This window comes from Diabrotica undecimpunctata, chromosome 5 (assembly GCF_040954645.1).
Source record: "Diabrotica undecimpunctata isolate CICGRU chromosome 5, icDiaUnde3, whole genome shotgun sequence".
Classification (NCBI taxonomy): Eukaryota; Metazoa; Arthropoda; class Insecta; order Coleoptera; family Chrysomelidae; genus Diabrotica; species Diabrotica undecimpunctata.
Genome location: NC_092807.1, coordinates 98760854 through 98783384, shown reverse-complemented (window position 1 = coordinate 98783384; position 22531 = coordinate 98760854). Strand labels below are relative to the sequence as shown.

Sequence of the window (22531 nt, the reverse complement as noted above, 5' to 3'; positions counted from 1 at the left end):
CTAAAATTGAATGATCTATGTATAAAACATTGTAAAAATAAACAGTAATAACTTACCTTCTAAATTCGCTAGCACTCACTTCTCTTCTTGCCATTATTACAAGTAATTACAACATAAAACATGCATATAGTGACAAAAATATTAACAACTTGTAAACACAGTTAAATAAACACTGATAGCAAACAAAGAAAAATCCCAATTGTCTGTTATTTTCGGAATGTAGAAGCGAAGTTTACCGAAACAATGCCGGGTACCTGGGTAGCACGGGTATAGACTCCCGTATCAGGTAAAACTTATAGTTGGGTATTGACATAACGGTTAAACTGAGAGTTTGTGAAGTAATTTTTGTTAATTTTGTTACTTAATTATTGCAAAAATTGCTTTAAAAGTTGATTTTTTGAAAACTATTAGTAACTTTTTTAAAAAAGCTTTAATTTCGCCTGAGAGTGGAAATATTATCGCAAATATTCGCTGTGTGCAAGTACTTGGAGGGGATACGAAAAACGATCGTGCGCATGCAGCGGAGAAATCTTGCAACTTCGTTAGCATATTTTATAAGTAGTTATTGAAGAAAATGATGCTGTGTTATAAATTGTAAAAATACAACAAAAAATAGTAAATTCAGGTTCTATCGGTTTCCAATTTCTAAGCACAAATTAATACAACGAGAAAAGTGGATTTATACCATAATAAAGCAGAAGTAAGTAACATAACTCAACTTTTGCATTTTTACGCCTGATTTCGTAATAATTTTGACGTAATTAAAAAAAATGCTAAATATTTCTTTAATTTCGGATAACGCCACCCAAAAGTTGACAGGAAAAGAAATAATTATTTAAACCAATATGATGTATGTTTTTTTGAAAGGTTTGGATTGATAAAAGATACATTATGCTCTAAAATATTGATATGATATGCAATTATTAATTGTATTTTACAGTGGATATGATTTAAATTGGAACCCTGCACCTTCTCACCTTCTCTGCAGTGCTCATTTTATTGAAGATAAATAGAAAGAAAGTGAGCTAAGTCCTAATTATGTACCAACAATATTTTCACCAAAATTGGAGAATAAATTAATTCAAAATGCATCTCTAGCATCTCTTCATGAGAGTTTCAAAAAGCTTTGTCTACAAAACAAAATCACCATTAATTGTAGATAATAAGTCAATCAGTTCTATGAATGAACTGTATTTGAAGTCAGATATAGCAGCCAATTTAATGAGTGAAAATGTGTGTGATACTATAAAAGATGAGATAGTAGCTGGTACGAGTGGCAGTAAAAGTGGCCAAGCATGTCAAGTTGACATTTTTGTTCGTTGTAATAGTGTTGAAAAATTCTGTGTTGTTATAGATTTATTTTTGGACCTAATTCTTGGAAAGTAGAAACTCAAACTGAAATTAATGTACCACAAAGTGAATTAAAAATAAATGACAAAAAAATATTTCATAACAAATGTGGTATACCACCAAAAGTTCCTGTAGATATAGCAGTTGGATTTGATTTGCCGTACAATGGATTTAATGGTAACGAACTCTGTTTCGAAGGGACTGTTACAAGTAGTGAACAATTAACAGATCTTGCTGGAGTATCTTTTGATACTTTTAATTATTTATTTATTAAAATAAGTATTAAAAAAAATGGTCAGATATCCAAAAAAATGAGGCTATTTATTTTTCTTTAAAAATAAAAACTGCCTTAACATTTGCAGCAATAAGTTCAATGTTTTCTATTCATCAAACAACAGTATCCAGGATCTTTTATTTAACTTTAGATAATTTAGCTGAAGTAACTACAACATTTGTGAATTATTTATTTAATTCAGTAATTTGTTTAATAAACAATTTAAAATAAATATTTGTATGTCTGTGTGGTATCATTGCACCAGGCATAATATATTTACCACAAAACATGAAAATTATGAATTATTTTAAAAGTTTCATGTTCTCTACTTCTTTATACCATACCACTATTTTTGCATTTCTGATAAAATTTATGATGGGATCAAGCATCAAGAAACAAAAAATACCTCTAGCAATTTAAAAAGGACGCCGCTTCGAGGTGCAAAATTATAACCATTACAATAGCTGGTTGTAACTATTGAAATAATTATTAAACATAAAAAATATATCTTTTTAAATAAAACTCAAAAAAGGGGTTAGAGAGGGAAATAAAATGTTTGTGGTGAGTTTGTGTCTCACTCACCACAAACAGTTTCAAAAATACAGATAATACATAAAGACAGTCACAAAAGTACATGATACAATACTAATAGCAGAAAATATTACAGATTTACAAAGAATTTTAGATAAGGTTGTTGCAGCGAGTGAAGAATTTGGTCTGTCACTAAACATAAAGAAAACAAAATTCATGGTTACATCAAAGAAAAATATTAGATACATCAATCTACACGTAAATAATAAGACAATAGAACGAGTTCAGAATTATAACTATTTATGGGTAAACATTAATAAAACAAACGATTATACCAAAGAAATTAGAGGTAAAATAGAGAAGGCTAGAAGTGCATTCAATAATATGAAACAAATATTATGTTATAGAGACCTAAGCCTAAATCTTAGAAAACGAGTACTAAAGTGTTATCTATTTTCTGTTCTTTTGTATGGTGTGGAGTCATGGACTTTAAATAAACAACGTATCAGTAAATTGGAAGCATTTGAAATTTGGACATATCGAAGAATGCTGAGAATCTCCTGGCCAGACAGAATAGCCCATGAAGAAGTATTAAGAAGAATAGATAACAGCAGGGAGATACTGGATTCCATCAAAATAAGAAAACTACAATATCTGGGTCATCTAACACGTGGTGACAGATATAAATTCCTAAAACTAATAATGCAGGGGAAGATTCAAGGAAAGCGCAGCTTAGGTAGAAGAAGAATGTCCTGGCTGAGAAACCTCAGAGAATTGTTTGGATGCAGCTCAACTTAACTCTTTCTGTTCGGGCTGTAGTGTCAAAAGTTAGAATAGCAGTGATGATTGCCAACATTCGTCGCGGAGATGGCATGTAAAGACGAATAAATGGAATGTAAAGTAACCATGGTTAATTTTAAACAAGTCAATACTGACATTTATGCTCTAGTATAATTATTAGTAAAATGAGGAATATTTTTTGGAAGTGTACGGTGAATACTATAATAATGATTTGTAGATTTATTTGCATTTTTTTTGTAATAAGCTTTCCATTAGTGCATGTTTGAGTTGCATACCATTATAATGCCTTTTCAATGGCAAAGGACTTAGCGGTAAAAATAAAACAATAATTTGTGATTATGCACTTTTGAATATGATTTATGCTTTAAACAAAAAATTCCGAATCTGTTTTCTGATTCCTTTTGGACCAATCTGTATATATATTTTTGTTAAGTTCGACCAGAGGCTATTCAGAATGGATTTTATGAGGGCTTCGTACAAAATATTACAATCGGAATACTGAGGGAATAGAGTGATAATTTTGTCAATTATAGAATTGAAATTTTGTGCATAAAATGGCATTGTTTTAAGTTGATCAATATCGTTCTGAAATACATTCGTATTAATAAATGCATCTGCTAAAGGAAAAGAGTCTTTCTTTTCCCAATAATGATTTGTCAAAATTTTAATTACAAGAAAATTAATTTTTACAATCCAATCACTGTTGTAACATCTGTATTTTAATAGATTTTTATTAACTAAAAACTAACTTCGAAAACTAAGAGGAAGTTATTGAGCTCCCAAATATCTTTTTCGAGCTTTATACTATATTCGATCAAGGGTAAGTTGGTTAGTGTTCGAGGTACATAGAGAGTACATCCATAATCCAAAATCGAGCGAATGTAACACTTGTAAAACATTAAGGAAATCTATTCATTCCCGCCCCAGCTCGTTTGGAGAGAAAGCGCAGAACATTATTTCCCTTTTCACATCTTAGTGTTTGATATACGCAATGTGACTAGTCCATTGAAGATTTTTATCTATAATTATACCAAATATTTATATTCGTTTACCATAGGGATAGTGTATTTACCTTAAGAGCAACTATTAACTAAATAATATATTGGATTTAAGGTTAAAGCCTCTTTAAGGTCCACAAAAAGACATAACATGCAATTTTTTGATAGACAAAATTGTGCATCTGTTACTAAATGGGAGATTGTATCAATTGTACCTATGCCCCTCGAAATTTATACTGGTTTTTTGGTAAACGTGATCTACTTTTAACAAAATATTCGAGTCTAAATTTTATAAGCCTTTCGAAAGTTTTTATAATACATGATAATAATAAAATAGGGTGGCAGGACGAAGGTAAGTCAGGTTATATAACAATAAAACACTGAAAAGTTTGTTTTCAAAACTTCCAAAGAATGTATTATAATATTTTATCACTACAGCTCTTTTGACGGAGTGCCTTTCTCAAGTGATCTATTTTTGGATGTGTTTACAATTTATATTCTATAACGAAATAGGTTGGAAGGGAAGAGCGGTTTGTAAAAAGTTGGTCATTCAAATTATATAACTTTAAATTGTAAACACATCTAAAAATAGATCACTTGTGAAAGGCACTCTGTCGAAACAGCTGTAGTGATAAAATATTATAAATTATAATAAATTGTGTGAAAGTTTTTGTTTTATTGTTATATGAAATGAATTTCCATCAAGTAACGGTCGAACCCATCACGTAGGTCAGGTTGTTTCTTAGGTTTTACTAGAAGACACACTATTATATTTTTAAGACTATCTGAATACATTTATTTCAACCACCAATCATTAAAAATTTCAAAAAGATGAAGTTTAACATTTTCAGGTAATTTGGTTATTATCGTATAAGTAAACCCAAGTGCAGAATGTTTGATTCTTTGAAGGCTAATTGGTATTCCGAAAAGTTAAACATTTTTAAAAGAGCATCTGTGTCTTGGTAAATGTGAAAATAATTAATTTTATCGTTATAAAGTGAACCAAAGCAGATGAAGGAGCCAATTTATCAAAAACCTTTGAATAAGGCTTTCGTCTAATTGTGGTTTTATTTTTTGATAATGTTTATTGAAAATAGATTTTACAGTATTCCCTATATCAGTCAAAGGAGTGTGTTTATTTAAAAAGGTTTTTTAACTGTTTTTTTTTGTTTTAGTTTGACAAGTGTTGTAAAAACAACCTATTTATAAGATTGTAATCGTAATATACTTATTTTATCAACTTGTGCGTTCAGATCGTCAGCTCTCGTGTTAATGTGTTTGCGACCCGCTCCCTCATAATCTCTCTCCACCCCGCATTATATAGCTTAGAACAGTGCGAATTTTCCTCTAGGCAAGTAAGGATGGGGTGTGTTGTCGATCCCGAAAAGTGCGTGAGTCACAGATGCGCTAACGTGAACCGGTATTTTGTATTAAACCGTAAACAGCTTTGTTTCTCTCAATACTCTGTATCTTTGTTACTGCCTCCTAGAACTGTAAAGCTAATGATATTTGTATAACTCTTTTTAGTATTATCAGAATTGCGATAATTATCAATGTGGAATCAGCCCTTAAGTTCACTATAAATGAATAGAAGAAAAAATACGTCTGAAGTGTTTTATTGCTTCAGTCGTCCTTAATAAATATTTTAAAGCAACTAGGTGTTCAGCTACGCCTCTATAAAAGGTGGAAATGTTGATAATAAATTTATCCCCTTCACCAACAAGTACGTTTGACATTAGCAGAAATGTTTGTTATTTTAGATAATAATTGATGAAATTGCCTTGTTTTTTAAATTCGTTCAAAGTTTCATTTTGCTTTTTAACAATCGCAGAATATTCTTTGTCTCACAAATAAGCTCTTAGTACAGCAGGTGTAAAAGAATTCTTAATAGGCATAGATTTCGATGCTACGACCACAATTGCATTAAGGAAAAATTCGATTTTGTCTACTTAAGCTGAATTTCTTTCTAAATTATTGAGCGCACTAATTTCTAATTCTAATATATTTTTGAAAACAAACCAACCAGCATGAGAGTCATTATATTTTGCTGCTAAATTGATGGCAGAATTGATGCTACATTGATTGGGCAGCGATCTGAACCTTAAGCATCTAAATGTACTGACCAAACTACACCATCGGCTAAAAGGAGAGATGTGTGAAGTCAACTGCTGAGTGATTACTTCTTCTTCTTCTTCCTTTGCCCTATCCGTTTCGGACGTTGGCTATTAACAAGGCTATTTTAACTTTGTTTATGGCACCTCTGAACAGTTCGGTCGATGTTAGACCGAACCATTGTCGCAGGTTATGCATCCATGAGTGTCGTCTTCTTCCCGGTCCTCTCCTACTGTCGATTCTTCCTTGTACTATTAACTGTAGCAGCCGGTACTTAGTATGCCTCATGATATGTCTGAAGTACTCAAGCTTCCGTTTATTTACGGTGAAGATTATTTCTTTGCTTTTGTCCATTCTCTGCATTACTTCCACGTTAGTGATGTGGTCTGTCCAGGATATCCGAAGAATACAGCAATATATCCACAGCTCAAAGGATTCTGGTTTCTTCAGGGTGGCTTCTGCTCCATAGAACAAGACCGGGAAGACATAACACTTGACCAGTCTTAATTTTAGTTCCATTGAGATTTTGCTTGTGAACCACTTTTTCATATTGTTGAACGCGTTTCGCGCTTTTTCAATTCGTGATCTTATTTCTGTTGACTGGTCCCATTTTGTGTTGACTGTGGTTCCAAGGTATGTGTATGTCTCTACTTGTTCTATTTTTCGGTTGCATGCATTTAGTTTTGGTTGTATTGAGTTCTAAACCATATTCTTGACTTGCTGTGTGTATGCTTTGCATGAGTCTTTGAAGCTCGTTGCAGTCATTTGCGATAATAACTGTGTCGTCAGCATATCTAATATTATTGATTACCTCTCCGTTTACTTTGATACCCTCCGAAACTTCTCCCAGTGCTTCTCTGAAGATTTGTTCAGAGTATATATTGAACAGGAGCGGCGAGAGGACGCATCCCTGTCGTACACCCTTTTTAATATTTATCTTCCCACTGTGTAAGTTGCCCATCTTTATCTCAGCACTTTGGTTCCAATAGAGACTGGTTATTATGCGCAGATCCTTGCCATCAATATGCATCTTCCTGAGCATTTCCATGAGTTTATCATGTTTGACCTTGTCAAACGCCTTGGAGAAGTCGATGAAGCACAAGTGGACGTCCTTGTGCATGTCTCTGCATCTTTGAATTAAAACTTGCAGACTGAAGATCGCCTCTCTTGTGCCCAATGCGCTTCGGAATCCGAACTGTGACTCCGATATATTTGCTTCGCATTTGTTATATATTCTATTGTGAATGATTTTGGTGAAAACTTTGGTAATGTGATTTATCAAGCTTATTAAGCGGTGTTGATCACAGTGTTTTGCACTTGGTGTTTTAGGTATGGCTACAAAGGTCGATCGAAGCCATTCCTCCGGAATCTCCCCTTTGTCGTAAAAGGTGTTAAAAAGGCCTGTCAGAAAATCGAGAAAGCGGTCATCCGTTTCGCATAGGAGTTTTATGATCTCGCTCTGTATGTTGTCGGGACCTGGTGTTTTGTCGTTTTTTAGCGATAAAATGGCTTTTTCCACTTCAGACCTTAGTATTTCGGGTCCAGTCATGTCGTCATCTTGGTCCACTGTCGCTCTGCGTTTATTGTTAAAAAGTCGTTCTACGTAATCTTTCCATGTGTCAATGAGCTTCAAGTCGTCTGATATAAGGTTACCGTCTGCGTCTATTAGTGTCGGGTGGGGATTATTGGTTTTCTTTTTAGTTGTTAATTCTTTGATCTTTTTGTGCATGTTGTGGTAGTCATATCTTCTGTAGCACTCTTCGATTTCATCGCATTTCTCCTTTAGCCAACGTTCCTTCGCTTCCTTTATCTTTGTTTTTATATTGTGACTTATTTCTTGATACTTCACTTGATTTTTGCATTTGTGTTGTCTTCTTTCTTCCATCATATCAATGATTTCATCCGTCATCCATTCTTTCTTCTTTACGCGCTCTTGTAACAGAAGTGTCTTGTTTGTCATTTCAACAGCTCTTTTTATTTCTTCCCATTTAGCAACTGCGTCTTGTGCGGGTTCATTCAAGTTGCCAATGTTTTTTCCTAAGGATTCCTGTACTTCTTGTTTAATGTTGGGATCCTTTAATTTCCTAATGTTTTTCTTGGTTTTGTAAGGCTTCCCTTCTATACGTTTTAGTTTGATTCCCAGTTTACCCACCACTGGATTGTGATCCGATTGAGCGTCAGCCCCGGGATAGGTTTTCACTGATGTGATTGAGTTTCTGAATCTTTCTGGTATGACAATGAAGTCGATCTGGTTTCTTACATTTGTTTCTTTCGAGTCTGCTGGCGACTTCCAGGTGTAAAGTCTGCGAGGAGGCAGTTTGAAAAAAGTATTAGTTATCAATAGTTTTTGTTCCTAACAGAAGCGTATGAGACGTTCCCCTCTCTCGTTTCTAGTTCCTAATCCGTGACCGCCCACAACGTTTGACACCTTACCTCTGCCTACCTTTGCATTGAAGTCGCCCATTATTAATGTCACTTCGCTTTTCTTGGTCATTCTCATCAGGGTCTCCAGTTGTTGGTAAAATTCTTCCACAATCTCGTCATCTTTGTCTGCTGTTGGCGCGTATACTTGTATGATATTTAGATCGAGTGGATATGCTTTCAGCTGAAGGAGTGACATTCTGTCTGAGAAGGGAGTGTATGCTTTTACTGCACTTTTTATAGATGGGGACACGATTACGCCTATTCCATTTCTGCGTGTCTTAGTGACTTATTTCCGGAGTAGTAGATTGTGTGGTTTCGAATTGTACATTGCCCAGAGTTAGGCCACCGAGTTTCACTGACTCCTAGTATATTAATGTCTAGTCTTTTCATCTCTTTGACGATATTGTGCGCTCTGCCGCTTTCATACATGGTTCGCACATTCCATGTAGCAATCTTTATCCTCCCGGGGATTCTTCGCACCCTATGCCCATCTAAGGGCTGCCGGGGACTTAGGGCCATTTCTACTTTGTCGCTTGCCATGTTAACTATACTAGGGATATCTTATAGATCTTTAATGCGGTAGTTTCCCGTTGCTTTCCGCATCTCCATGCCGTTGATCAATCTTCATTCCTCCGCCTTTAGAGGTAATTTCTCGCGTCTAGGACAAGGGGTTGCCCTACCACTTGTCAATTCTTCCACCCAAAGCTATTGACCGACAAGTGGGGGACTACTTATACCGGTAGTCATTCGGTGAAATTTTCGACATATCTGTCTACCCTCACTCAGTTTTGCCTGCAGACCAATGCAGTTGCCCGGGGTGTGGCGCGTGGAGCCATAAGTGAGAGTTAGATGTCTTATGCGGACCAGTTATCAAGAACCATCTCCCGTCTATGACGCTCGATGTGGTCGTTCCGATAAAAGATGCTACCTCTATAACACAACCCTACACCCCGTGAGTGATTACTAGACAATACAATACTAGATATTACAAAAAGAGAAATCAAACGATTTCTACCTGGCGAAACCGAATTCAAATTCTTACCACTGTGCTTTCTAAAACTTGCAAAGCTTGATAAATTACTCAGCTTTTGTTTTTAGATGGCGTAGTTACGTCCGTATATAGTTATTTTGATAACTATTGTCTAGGACGGAAAAGATTTTTGTTTTGGTTCAGAGCAGTGGCTATACCGTTCTGAGGAGACCTAAAGAGGTCGAAATACGTATAAGCGGCTTGTCGCTGCTCTGTATCGAAACAAAAATCTAATACCGTCATTATGTTTTATTACTTTACTCCGTTTGGAGTACCAGAAACTCATTTCACTACGAACTTTGACCATGATAAACGGTATGTGGAATGCAATTTTAGATTCACTTGCCGAGTAATTTATCAAGCTGTTTGCTTTGCAAGTTTTAGAAAGCACAGTGGTAAACATTTGAATTCGGTTTCGCCAGGTAGAAATCGTTTGATTTCTCTTTTTGTTTTTAGATGGCGTAGTTACGTCCGTATATAGTTATTTTGATAACTATTGTCTAGGACGGGAAAGATGATGGTTTTGGTTCAGAGCAGTAGCTATACCGTTCTGAGGAGACCTAAAGAGGTCGAAATACGTATAAGCGGCTTGTCGCTGCCCTGTATTGAAACAAAAATCTAATACCGTCATTATGTTTTATTACTTTACTCCGTTTGGAGTACCAGAAACTGAATTCACTACGAATGTTGATCATGATAAACGGTATGTGGAATGCAATTTTAGATTCCCTTGCCGAGTAATTTATCAAGCTGTTTGCTTTGCAAGTTTTAGAAAGCACAGTGGTAAAAATTTGAATTCGGTTTCGCCAGGTAGAAATCGTTTGATTTCTCTTTTTGTTCTTAGATGGCGTACTTACGTCCGTCTATAGTTATTTTGATAACTATTGTCTAGGACGGGAAAGATGTTTGTTTTGGTTAAGAGCAGTGGCTATACCGTTCTGAGGAGACCTAAAGAGGTCGAAATACGTATAAGCGGCTTGTCGCTGCCCTGTATCGAAACAAAAATCTACTACCGTCATTATGTTTTATTACTTTACTCCGTTTGGAGTACCAGAAACTGAATTCACTACGAATGTTGATCATGATAAACGGTATGTGAAATGCAATTTTAGATTCCCTTGCCGAGTAATTTATCAAGCTGTTTGCTTTGCAAGTTTTAGAAAGCACAGTGGTAAAAATTTGAATTCGGTTTCGCCAGGTAGAAATCGTTTGATTTCTCTTTTTGTTTTTAGATGGCGTAGTTACGTCCGTATATAGTTATTTTGATAACTATTGTCTAGGATGGGAAAAATGTTTATTTTGGTTCAGAGCAGTGGCTATACCGTTCTGAGGAGACCTAAAGAGGTCGAAATACGTATAAGCGGCTTGTCGCTGCCCTGTATCGAAACAAAAATCTAATACCGTCATAATGTTTTATTACTTTACTCCGTTTGGAGTACCAGAAACTGAATTCACTACGAATGTTGATCATGATAAACGGTATGTGGAATGCAATTTTAGATTCCCTTGCCGAGTAATTTATCAAGCTGTTCGCTTTTCAAGTTTTAGAAAGCACAGTGGTAAAAATTAGAATTCGGTTTCGCCAGGTAGAACTTGTTTAATTTCTCTTTTTGTTTTTTTTTTCTTATCTAAAAATATATATGTATTCAAATTTTTACCTCTTTTCAAAAACAATATGATTGGATTGTTTTTGAGTTACCCAAAAATTTTAAATACCGAGAGTTTGCGGCCGTCGGAAATTTCGTCATTTAGTGACATCGTAAAAGAACGGAATGTAAGCATGAAAGACGTCGGTTTTAGTTTATGGTACCGGTTTTACATCTCTACCTAGAATCCATTTCAAATGCGATCTTCCAACAGGTTAACGCAAGACATCATATTGCCCGTAAAATTGCCCATGTTTGGTATATGGTCAGTCAAAATCTAAATCGATTACCACGTCCTCCAGCAAACTTAGAAGACCTGTGACATCTGGATGAGTGTTTCGCAATACGATTTAGACCACTTAATTCGATCAATGCCCCATACAATCACAGAGTGTAAGGAAAATCAAGGAGGAGCCACTCATTATTAACTTTTTTGACGAAAATGACGTTACAAATTTGTTTATAAAGTTATTAGCTAATAATAATATTATATTGTATACTGCCGCAAAATTAATACATTAAAACTTATTTGTTCTTCTAGGTGTTGCATTTTTTTAGTCAGATCAAATAATTAGTTTATTTTATGATTGTTGTAAATGAATCAATCATTTGATAAAAAAGTTCATAATAGCAGTAAAACAGGTTATTAATATTTAAATTATTTAGATATGTTTAATTATAATAATAAAAACATTCGAAGCGTATATATTTTGCAATGATTTTCTGGCGGCCCCGGTACCTAAACTACTCTTAACTACATTGTAATCAAGATATAATACAATTAAGAAAATAGTTGGTAGACTTTTATTCTGTAATATCGGGAGGAAATAGTCAATTTGTGTTGACACCATGTTGGAATCACTTTGTTTGAACTTTATGCTGAGTTTATTTTCGTCGGTTTTTAATAGCAGCCTTTTACGAAAATGACTTGAGTGTTTATTGAAGTGTAACGGTTGGTGATTGATTGTGATTTTGGGATACTATTAATAATGAAACGTGACGTCCTAATATACGTTCATTAATGTAAAACAATTGTTATATGCCGGGATTTTAATAAGTTTGACATTTAAAAACTTACAGCGGTTGTGGATTAGTTGCGCATATTTTGTTTAATAAGTGAATTTTAAGAACAAACATTTAAAAAAAACTGGCTCACTGTATCAACTATTTTTTATTGGATAGTGGTACAATATTTTATACCTAATTAAAATATATTAGAGATTCAGTAAGTACATGTTTGAAAGCATTTATATAAACCCTTAATATAGGATCTCACTTTATTGACTAACAGATAAAGGTCTTCCTTAAGAACCAGTCCTGATTTGGCTTACTGTAAGCTTTTTTTATAAATCCGAAGTCAAAAACAAAACATTAAAGGCGGTGCAAATGCACCCAAAGCTTTACTTTATTTATTTACATGTTTAATGTTTGTTTATAAAGTTATCATAATCATCCTTCTTATCAGCTCAGTTAAATTTATTGCATGACATAGCCTTCTTCTGTTTGTATCCAGAGTACATGGTATTGTGCAGTATCCAGTCATTTTTCATTTATCACTTTATCTCTAGTCGATCAACTTTTATGTCTACCTTTCATTCTTCATCCTTGCCATGTGGCCAGCCCATCTTCATTTTAATTTGCAATTTCTTTTTATAGTATCTGTAACTTTATTTCTGCTTCCTAGGTCTTTGTGAACGCTCCATCCTTCTTTATGCTATTCTTAGTTTTATAGCATTGATTTTTTTGTTAGGGATAGTGTTTCCGCACTGTCATTACTGGCAAGACACACTGATAAAACACTTTCCTCTTCAGATTAGTCCGTATATTGCCGTCACTAAATAGGTTTTAAGAGCTTTATATGATGTATATCCATGTGCTCTTCTTTTTGATACCGCACCTGTTTGGTTATCCTTTCTTGTCCTAATTTCCCGTCTAATGTAATTGTATTTATCAACAAATTCTACTCCGTTTTTCTAAATTTTTAAAACGTTATGGGCACGAGTTTCATGATTTATTTTGTTTTGGGGAAATTTATTTGCAGACTCACCAATCCATTGCTTTGCAGGCTCTTTCCAGGTCTTCTAAATGATGTTGATGTTTGATGTTGACTTTGCCTAGGTCATTTCGCCATGCTGTCATCACCATGTTTTTTAAAGTACCGTTTAAAAATAAGTATACTAATAAAGCTATATATACTCAGATGCAAAAAAAACGCAACGGAGAAAATTTTGGCCAAAAAGTATTTAATTTTTTTTTTATTTTTAGCACTATTTTGATGATTTTTTTAGCACACTGTGTATAAATTTATAAATTTTAATTTGGTATAGTTAGTTTTTTTATTAAATTTTATATTTGACTTATTGTACGGGATTAAATAAAACGTGGAGTTAATATCCTAACTTTGAAACATCCTGTGGAATAATTCCGTTTGCGAATTTTCATAAAACCTTATTTTTCAGTTGAAACTAATTCTGTTAAATATTGTGTTTTTTGTTTCATGTCAAAATGTCAAAATATGCCTTGGTTTATTTTTTGGAGATAAATGAATTTGCCACCCACAATTTGGGACTTTTTTAATTATGATTATTTTGCAGTTATTTTGTAATACGACTAGATGGCTTTGGTGACTGTTATCATTATGTCATATTGACACTTATATTTTGTTTACCTATAATTGATACTAGTTCTAGTATCTAAGTGTCTAAGCATATGCGTAAACCGTTGCTCTGGTTAAAGATGGGTGAAATTATGAATATGTGGCTAGAGTACTACACACTCATCGCTCTACCATCCAAAGGGTAGCGGAACGTTTTATACAGGGTATCTCAGAGTAGATTTTAGTTTTTAAATCAAAAACTCGGTTTCAGAACCTGTTAGAAAAACATTTATTAGGAAAATAGACACACAGAACATGCGGATTTTATTTCTTAAATAACACGTCGGTTAGATGTTGACCATCTCGCTCGTAGCACTCTTGTAATCTGGAGCCCAAATTGAGAAAGACGCGCTCACACATATCCACTGGAATGTTGTTGATAGCGTTGCGAATATTATGCTTCAGCTCTTTGATGGTGGCTGGTGGGTTAGCGTAGACGATGTTCTTTAAATACCCCCACAGAAAAAAATCTAAAGGGGTAAGGTCAGGAGATCGTGGGGGAAAACGAATATCACCATTTTGTGAAATCAGTGTGCCTGGAAACATTTTTGTTAGGGCGTTTATTGAAATGTTCGCTGTGTGTGGCGTAGCACCGTCTTGCTGGTACCATGTATTGCCTGGATTATACCCTGGAAAATTATTTAATTCTGGACGTAGCCAATTCCGCAGCATGGCAGTGTATCGTGCACTATTAACAGTTAGCGTGCGCCCCCTAGCATCTTCAAAAAAATAAGGTCCGATGAATCCCGATGCAGACATGCAACACCAAACCGTCATCTTTCTTGAATGCAACTGTTTCTGGTGCAATTCATTTGGATTTTCAGGACACCAGTAGCAAGCATTGTGCTTGTTGACATATCCATTAAGGTGAAAGTGAGCCTCGTCATTGAAAATAATCCCTTCTAAGCCACTGTCATCCCAAAAACGAGTCATCATCTCCTCAGAAAAATTTTTCCTCAGTAAGTGATCAGTTTCTTTCAAATTTTGGTTTAACTGAATTTTATAAGGGTGAAAACTTAATTCCTGCTTTAAAATACGCTGGATACTAGACGAGACAAATTTAGCGCTTGTGCATGTTTGCGAAGTGAACGCCGAGGACTACCATTCACAGCACGTCGAACTCTTTCAATATTGACAAGAGTTCGAATAGTTTTTGGTTTTTCTGGATATTTTGGATTGGATATTTCACATTTGTGACAACTCCTTCTTCTCTAAATTTCTTTACCCATGCGTGCACTAACATCGCGGATGGGTGCATCACCCACGCGAGCCACTGTATAGGAATCGTTGGCTTTAAAATACGCCTCAATTATGTAGGCGAGTACGAGTCAACGCTTTACGGAATCGTCATTTAACAGCGGTACAAACAAGAAATCAGCTTCAAAAGGTTCGAGACAATAATCTAATTGTATTTACAGTTCGTCGAAGATTACATGAATTTGGTTTGCAAAGTTACAGACCAGCAACTGGACCCAAATTACTTCCCTGGCACAGAGTGGCTAGACTACAATTTTCCAGGGAACATTTACATTAGAATTTAGGAAAATGAAGTAATGTTCTTTTTACCGATAAGTCGAGATGTTGTCTTCACTTTGCCTCACAACTAGAGAGAGATTTGCGGAGTGCGCTTTCAGTCCCCGCGTCAGCCATGGAGGGGGTTCGGTGATGGTATGCGCAGGAATATCCAGAGAGGCGCACACTGAATTGGTACTGAGGGTTCGTTGACTGCACACCGGTGTATTAAAGAAGTTTTAGCGAATTACGTAGTACCCTTTTCTCAATATATCGGCGATGATTTTCGGTTAATGCAAGATAATGCGCGACCCCACTATGCAATGTGTGCCACGCAATATTTAAAGGAAGTTGGTATCAATATAATGAACTGACCAGCGGGTTCGCCAGATCTGAACCCAATAGAGCACGTTTGGGACATGCTTGGTATAAGTCGCGAAGTCGCACCAGCCTCAATTACCGCTTGGCTCTAGAAGAGGAATGGCAAAACATTCAGCAAGATAATATTTGCAACCTCATAGACAATCGTTTTTCGCTTAGTGAGTAACAATCCAATATTAACTTCTGTCAATCTCTCTACATGTTCGTACTAAATAAGTGTATTATTATTAGATAAACTTTTCAGTACCTACTTTCCACAGTCTACAAGTATATAGACCACAAATAATAGATAAGTTAGTCTGTCCCTAGCAATCCTTTTTTATTTAGTTGGGTTAAAATGTAGATGTGGCCAGTGCAAGATCATCCAACCCAAAATTATACCTGCTGTTCCAGCTCACGTTGGTTTATATTCGTTTTAGACTAGGATTTTCTGACCCTTTCTGCATAATCTACTGACAGTGCTGATAACTGAGACGCAGCGATAGTTCGTGAAGTCTGCCTTATCCCCTTTTTTTTATGAATAGGTGTAATACATCCTTCTTTCCAGCTTTCAGATATATTATCTTTATTTAACTATATATTAAAATGTTGTGTCAGCATTTTAACAAGCGTTGGTATCACATTATTCAAAAGTTCAACAAGGATTCTTTCTACTACATATGCTCTTTATTTTTCATGGTTATTATAAGTTTGGTAGTTTGGTTATCGTTGCCTCCGGTGCTAATTTCTGGCCCATGGATTTGGTATATTCTGGGTGTTTGTTAGAGATCTGCAGGTCGGGACTCTTGTCTTGTAGTTCTTCTCGTTTATTGTATTTATATATTTTCGATTTAGATTCCGTATGCAATTACAAAATTTACAAGATTTAAAAAATAGAATTGGATTAGAAATTCGTTATGCAACTTAAGAAATTACCCACAATATTTAAGATTTTCTTCGTCGTTTAACTACTGCTACTGCCAAGAGTAATTTAATAACAATTTTCTCTAATTTTAAATGTTCAGGTAACACATTCATTAAAAAAATTATTTCTAATTTTAAATGTTAATTAAGTGATTCAGAAAGTGTTTTTAATATTTAACCATTCTACATACTTTGTTCAAAATACACGATTTTGGAAATATTCCAGTAATGCATCCGACCACCGAAATATGTATAAAATAGAATAAATTGTTATGCTTATTAATTGAGAAGACATTATTATATTTTTTTTATTTTATTATAAAATTTTATTAAACATTAATATATTTATAGAAGAAACTTTTTTTTTATTTTTCAATAATCAGAAAACCTATACCCAAGAAAAAATAAAAATACATTGCTTATATATATTTGATTGCCTATATATATGATATTAACCGACTAACAGGGCAAGCTTTAGTGTTTTTTTTATAGAAACTTTGCTTCGCACATGACGTCACACAGTGCGAGAGAGATAGAGCTAGCGTTTACCATCGTTGTCGTTCACTGAATTCAGTGTAATCGCTATAAATCCATTACACATACACTAAAATCGCTACACCGGCGAATTAGCCTCACTACAGGCTACACTTCACGGCCTCGATACGAGGACTGCATCATCCACGCCGCGTCGATATTACCATTTTTCATTCTTCTTTCAGTACCCTGTCTGATTATCGAACGTTGGCGATAATATTGGCTGTAATAACTTTGTTTACGGTGGTTCTAAATAAATTAGCGGTGGTCTCTTGATACCGTTCTCGGAGATTTTGGAGCCAGGATGTTCTTCTTTGACTTGGGCAATCTCACCGTGTATTATGAGATGTAGAAGGTTATATCTCTCTGGATGTCTCATTATATGACCGAAATATTGTAACTTTCGAGCTTTTATCGTTTTTGTTATTGCTGTGCTCTTTTTCATATGATTTAAAACTATTTCATTTCTTATTCGATCAACCCAATTTATTCGCAATACTCATCGATAAATCCACATCTCAAAGGCCTCTAATTTTTTTAATAAATTTCTCTGTAAGGGTCCGGCTCTCCATACCATACAGCAATGTGGAGAGTATGTAGCACCGTACTAATCTGAAATTAAGGTTTATGGTAATATCTCTATTAATTAGAATTTTCTTTAATTGATAGAAGGCGGCTCTTATTTCTTTATTTATATCCCAGTTATCGTTAACGTTTGCGCCCAAATAGGTAATATTATGGACTCTTTTTAACTCTATTCCATACGCTCTGATGTTCGTTGTATTAGGTAAGTATTAAGTTTTAGCCCATGTTCATCGCAGGTCTTCTTTATTGGAGGCAATAAGTACTGTGTCGTCTGCATATCTGAGATTGTTGACATTAATTCTGTTAATTTTAATGCCTGTATTTTCAACTCAGATTTCTTTGTAAATAAATTCGGAGTAGATATTAAAAAGAAGAAGTGCTAAAATACATTCTTGCCTCACTCTACGTCGTATTTCCACTGCTTCTGTCGTGTCCAATTAGTATGTTTGCACATTGATGCCAATATAAATTTTTAATAATACGGAGGTCTCGGTCATCAATTCCCACCTGTTGCAAGACACGTATAAGTTTGTCATGGTTTACTCGGTCAAAGCCCTATATAAAGGCCGTATTACCTAGACCATAGAAATTAGCAAATAAAAAGCCTTTTTCGTGAAACTCTTTGGTACAGGTATTTAACAAATATTTTTGATAAATTTGGTGTTAACAATATGTAATTAAAAAAATATACAAAAGATTGAACGTCATTTTTCACTTACAAACAATATACACACTGTGTGTTAGCCAAATGGAATAAATTAGCTATAAATGAGGGAATATTCAAAAAAACGGTCGAACACGTCGATTAGTATTTATAGTTGCGCATTTTTTCCATAAAAACTTTTTATACTGGGTGTATCAGATAACAGTGCCCAATACCAATTTGCTTATTTTAAATAGAAAATTTTAATAGTATATTAATTAATTTTTAGATTTCTCAGATCATTTTAGACATTTTTTGAATACAATGCCCTTTGACTGTTTCGAAAATATTAAGTAAAATGCAAAAATTCACATTTAGAAAAGAAAATTATCTATTTGCCGAACGTTACTACAACATATTCAAAAACTTCTAAATAATACAAATCTGAACAATAATATCAATGTAGGAATGTTCAAAATGCTCCCTGCGAACGTCTTTGCAACACTCTAACCGTGAATAGAAATTTCTTCTAACGTTACCCAACATCTCAGATGTTATCGATTCTTCTTATTAGTATTTATCTTTTACTATTGAGAATTATTCTTTGCCCATAGTCCAGCTGTTTTTTTAAATTTGCTAATGCAGTTAAACTTATTAATTTTTAACAAATTCAGTTATCTCTTGATATTTCTTATGGTATTAAGGTTCGTTACTACCTTTACATTTACTTTTTTTCTATTATATTTACAATTTAATCAAACATCGACTGTTTTTATTGTTTGTTGGCTGCTTTAATTACATTGATTATCGTTAAAAAATATTTTAATTTGTTAAATTGTTTTATGCACAAACTGTATTTTATTTGATATCATCCTTATTTTTAATCTAACATATAGTCCAACTTTTCAAATTCAAACATTTTTTAAAGCAGGCCCACGTTGCCTTGAGATTTTTTAGTTATTTTTATTTATTTTATTTTAGAATAACTTGTAAATATATATCAAGCTTTTAAATTATTTCAAAGGACGATTAGTACTTTATCATGACATACCAAATAAAAGAATGGATGCATGCATTTTCGAGAGCAAATGAAAAGAACATGCACTTGAGCAGCAGAAAAAAGTAGGCATTGTGAATAATTCAACAACTACATTATGCAGTATATACAGAGAAGTACAAATGGTAATTTTGGCTTACTTTATATTTTTGCATATTAATGCTGTAAAATGGCATGAATAAATAACTTGTGAGAAAAAGTGTTTTGTCGAGAATTGAATTTATGTAAAGTTATTAAAAACTGTTTTGTTATAAAAATGTTTTGGAGTGGAAAGTATTTTATTATTTATACATTTTTATGATGAAAAGAGCTTTCTGATCATCGGAAGTTTTCCAACAATTAATATACTCTGAGATTAGAACACGATTTACAGATTAGAAAATATTAAGAAACAGGAGTAATAACTCTTTAAAAAATCAGTATTTCACTGGCTAAGATATGAGCACCATGTAAGAGCTCGTGCATAGGATACATGCAAAAAATAGTAAACAACAGATATCTCATCATTAAAAACCAGAAGAACCAAACAGAAGAAAGCTAATCTCTTAAATAATGTCAAATAATTGGCCTAAAAGAAGATCTCAATACAACATAACATGTGTTAAGATAAAGATCTGGTCCTTTGAATTGCCACAAAGGCATGCACGATATCTCCGATAAAATATGTTTTTGCAAAACAGCATATGAAAGGATAGCACGGAATTTGAACTAAGTGTTGAAAATGAATTAGAAATCATACAACTTTGAACATACAAGCTCAAAAATTAAAAGATCAACATTAGAAAAATATTAGAACTAACATCAAAAAATTCTGGTTTATATTAAGAAAATCGAAACTATTATCAAGACACGCATCTATTAATACATGTGTTTACTATTTTTGTGCATAATAGACCTTCTGTTTCATATTTTAACATTCACCACCTATTTTTTGTTACCCTCCAATATTTTAGTTTCGTTTTGTGCTGATGTACAAAATGAGAACAGTGTTATGTACAATTATTTAAAATTACTTTATTTTATGGAATGGAATCTTGGACCTTGAATGCGACATCAATAAAAAAACTGGAATCATTCGAGCTGTGGGTGTATAGAAAAATTCCAAAAATATCGTGGTCAGAACACGTCACAAACAAAGAGGTTCTTAGAATGATAAATAAAGAAACAAGTAGAAATTTTAAATACAATTAAAACAAGAAATTGGAATATCTCGGACACATTACACGAGGAGAAAAATACATCTTGCTTCAACTGATTATGCAGGGAAAGATCCAAGGAAAGAGAAGCATAGGGACATAGGGAGGCGTAGACTGTCATGGCTGCGCAACTTAACAGAGTGGTACGGATGTACATCAAAGGAACTTTTTAGAGCAGCCGTCTCTAAAGTCCAAATAGCTATGATGATTGCTGACCTCCGCCGCGGAGATGGCACTTGACGAAGAAGATACTTCACTAGTTGCCAAGAAGTGATCCAAGTCACTTCCTACTCTCCCTGGCTATGTGCTCAGACGATATTACTAGAGTGCCTTTCATCAATGAATACATGTTCTATCTGGTTACGCGTAGTTCCATCATTTAAGACATACTTTACTTTATGTATGTCTTTCCTTTAAAACTTTGTATTTTTACTAGCATATTGTTAGCTACAGCAAATTCTGCTAATCCTGAACCATAATTTTTAAAGTTATCTGGTAAAATATAGGTGCCAATAAATGATTTTAGATGCTCTTGCTTGGTCAGTTTTGCATTGAAGTCATCCAATACGATTTTGACGTCGTGTGTGGTTTCTGCAGCATATTGTTGTTTTAGAAGGTCAAAGAAAACATCTTTGTCTTTTGCATCTACTTCTTCTGTTATTGCATGCACTGATAAAATACTTGCCCACTTTCCTTTTAGTATTAAAGAGCTCATGCGTTTGTTTATTGGCCTGATTACTATTATGACCGACTTCAGTTTTCTATTTACTATGAAACCACACCCATATTAATATTAATACGCTTTCGGTTTAATAAAAATATGAATATAAAAAATAAGTACAGAAAATGGTACAATTTAAAGTTAGACTGTCTTGAATAAGAGACCAAATAATTCATTTTACGATATTTGGCGAGCAAAAAATGATCTCTGCATCGGATTTATTTTATCCAGGTCTTGCCAGCACTCAATACAGCCAACTATGAACCATAAATAGATGATAAGAAAAATTATTGGATCAGTATTATATTTATACTGAAAAATTAATGGATAAAAAATAAATAATTGAATAATATGAAGTATGTTAAGTTACTTACTATTTTAATAATATTTTTCTTAATATTATATATTTTTCATTGTTTCAGATTACATGTGAGCCGGTGAATATGGTATAGCCGGCAAGGTGGGTCGAAGAGAGTATGGCCAGAGTGCGGTTGTTCAGATGGACTTGGGTTTGGGCTTGGACTGCGTTAGCTGGACTGTGCGCTCTGGCCGCAACAGAGGTAACTATCTTAAAGCAAATATTTCGGTATTCTTTACCTTAATGATTATTAAAAATCAATATTTCTTTTATAAATAATTCTTTCGTTATACTAGGAAGCTGAAAATTTGTTGCATTTATACAACGTGTTCATAGGCAAATTTTGCCGTCGAAAATTTGGGAAAAAGGAAAACAAAAATAAGTTTACTAAAAGATTACCATTAGTAGCAAATCTATAGTAGAAAGGAGTTTTACAAAAATTGCTCTTGCTTGCGCTCGTCTACTTATAATTAAGGAGTCAGGGAGAAACAATCTGAGTCCACAAAAACAGTTTTCGTGGAAATTGAAATTTAAGTTTTAAATTAAAACAAAATATTTTAACTCAACCATGTAAATCGGTAATTTTTTCAGTGGTATGTTGATATGTTCGCAAAGAAAAAATCAAGAGAAGACAAAAAATATATTATTTGTGAAACATCATACAAAAAATTGAGTGTGCCGGCATGGACCACGAACGTTCTTGTCCAGTACCTTCAAGCTTCTGCGTCACAAAATGTTTTACCCCGAACTTCCCTTCTATTCAGTACCTTGTAAATCAGTGTGGAACTTTCTAGAGTTTACGCTTTTCAAATATTTGAT

At 34.0% G+C, this 22531-nt stretch overlaps 2 protein-coding genes across 4 annotated transcripts in view; both read left to right on the top strand.

Moving 5' to 3' along the window:
* Positions 1-22531, top strand: part of oys (lysophospholipid acyltransferase 6) — a 312406-nt gene that overhangs the window by 17483 nt on the left and 272392 nt on the right. The gene's annotated exons all lie outside the window — the stretch shown is intronic.
* LOC140441537 (uncharacterized) overlaps positions 1-22531 on the top strand; it is a 464737-nt gene that overhangs the window by 353727 nt on the left and 88479 nt on the right. For 2 of the 3 annotated variants that reach the window (XM_072532320.1, XM_072532322.1), the window contains one exon: positions 21777-21914. In XM_072532320.1, coding sequence (XP_072388421.1) covers positions 21831-21914 — 84 coding nt within the window. In that variant the 5' untranslated portion in view covers positions 21777-21830. Of the gene's footprint in view, positions 1-12012; positions 12392-21776; positions 21915-22531 lie in introns of those variants that run through there. The other variant, XM_072532321.1, reaches the window with a different exon arrangement.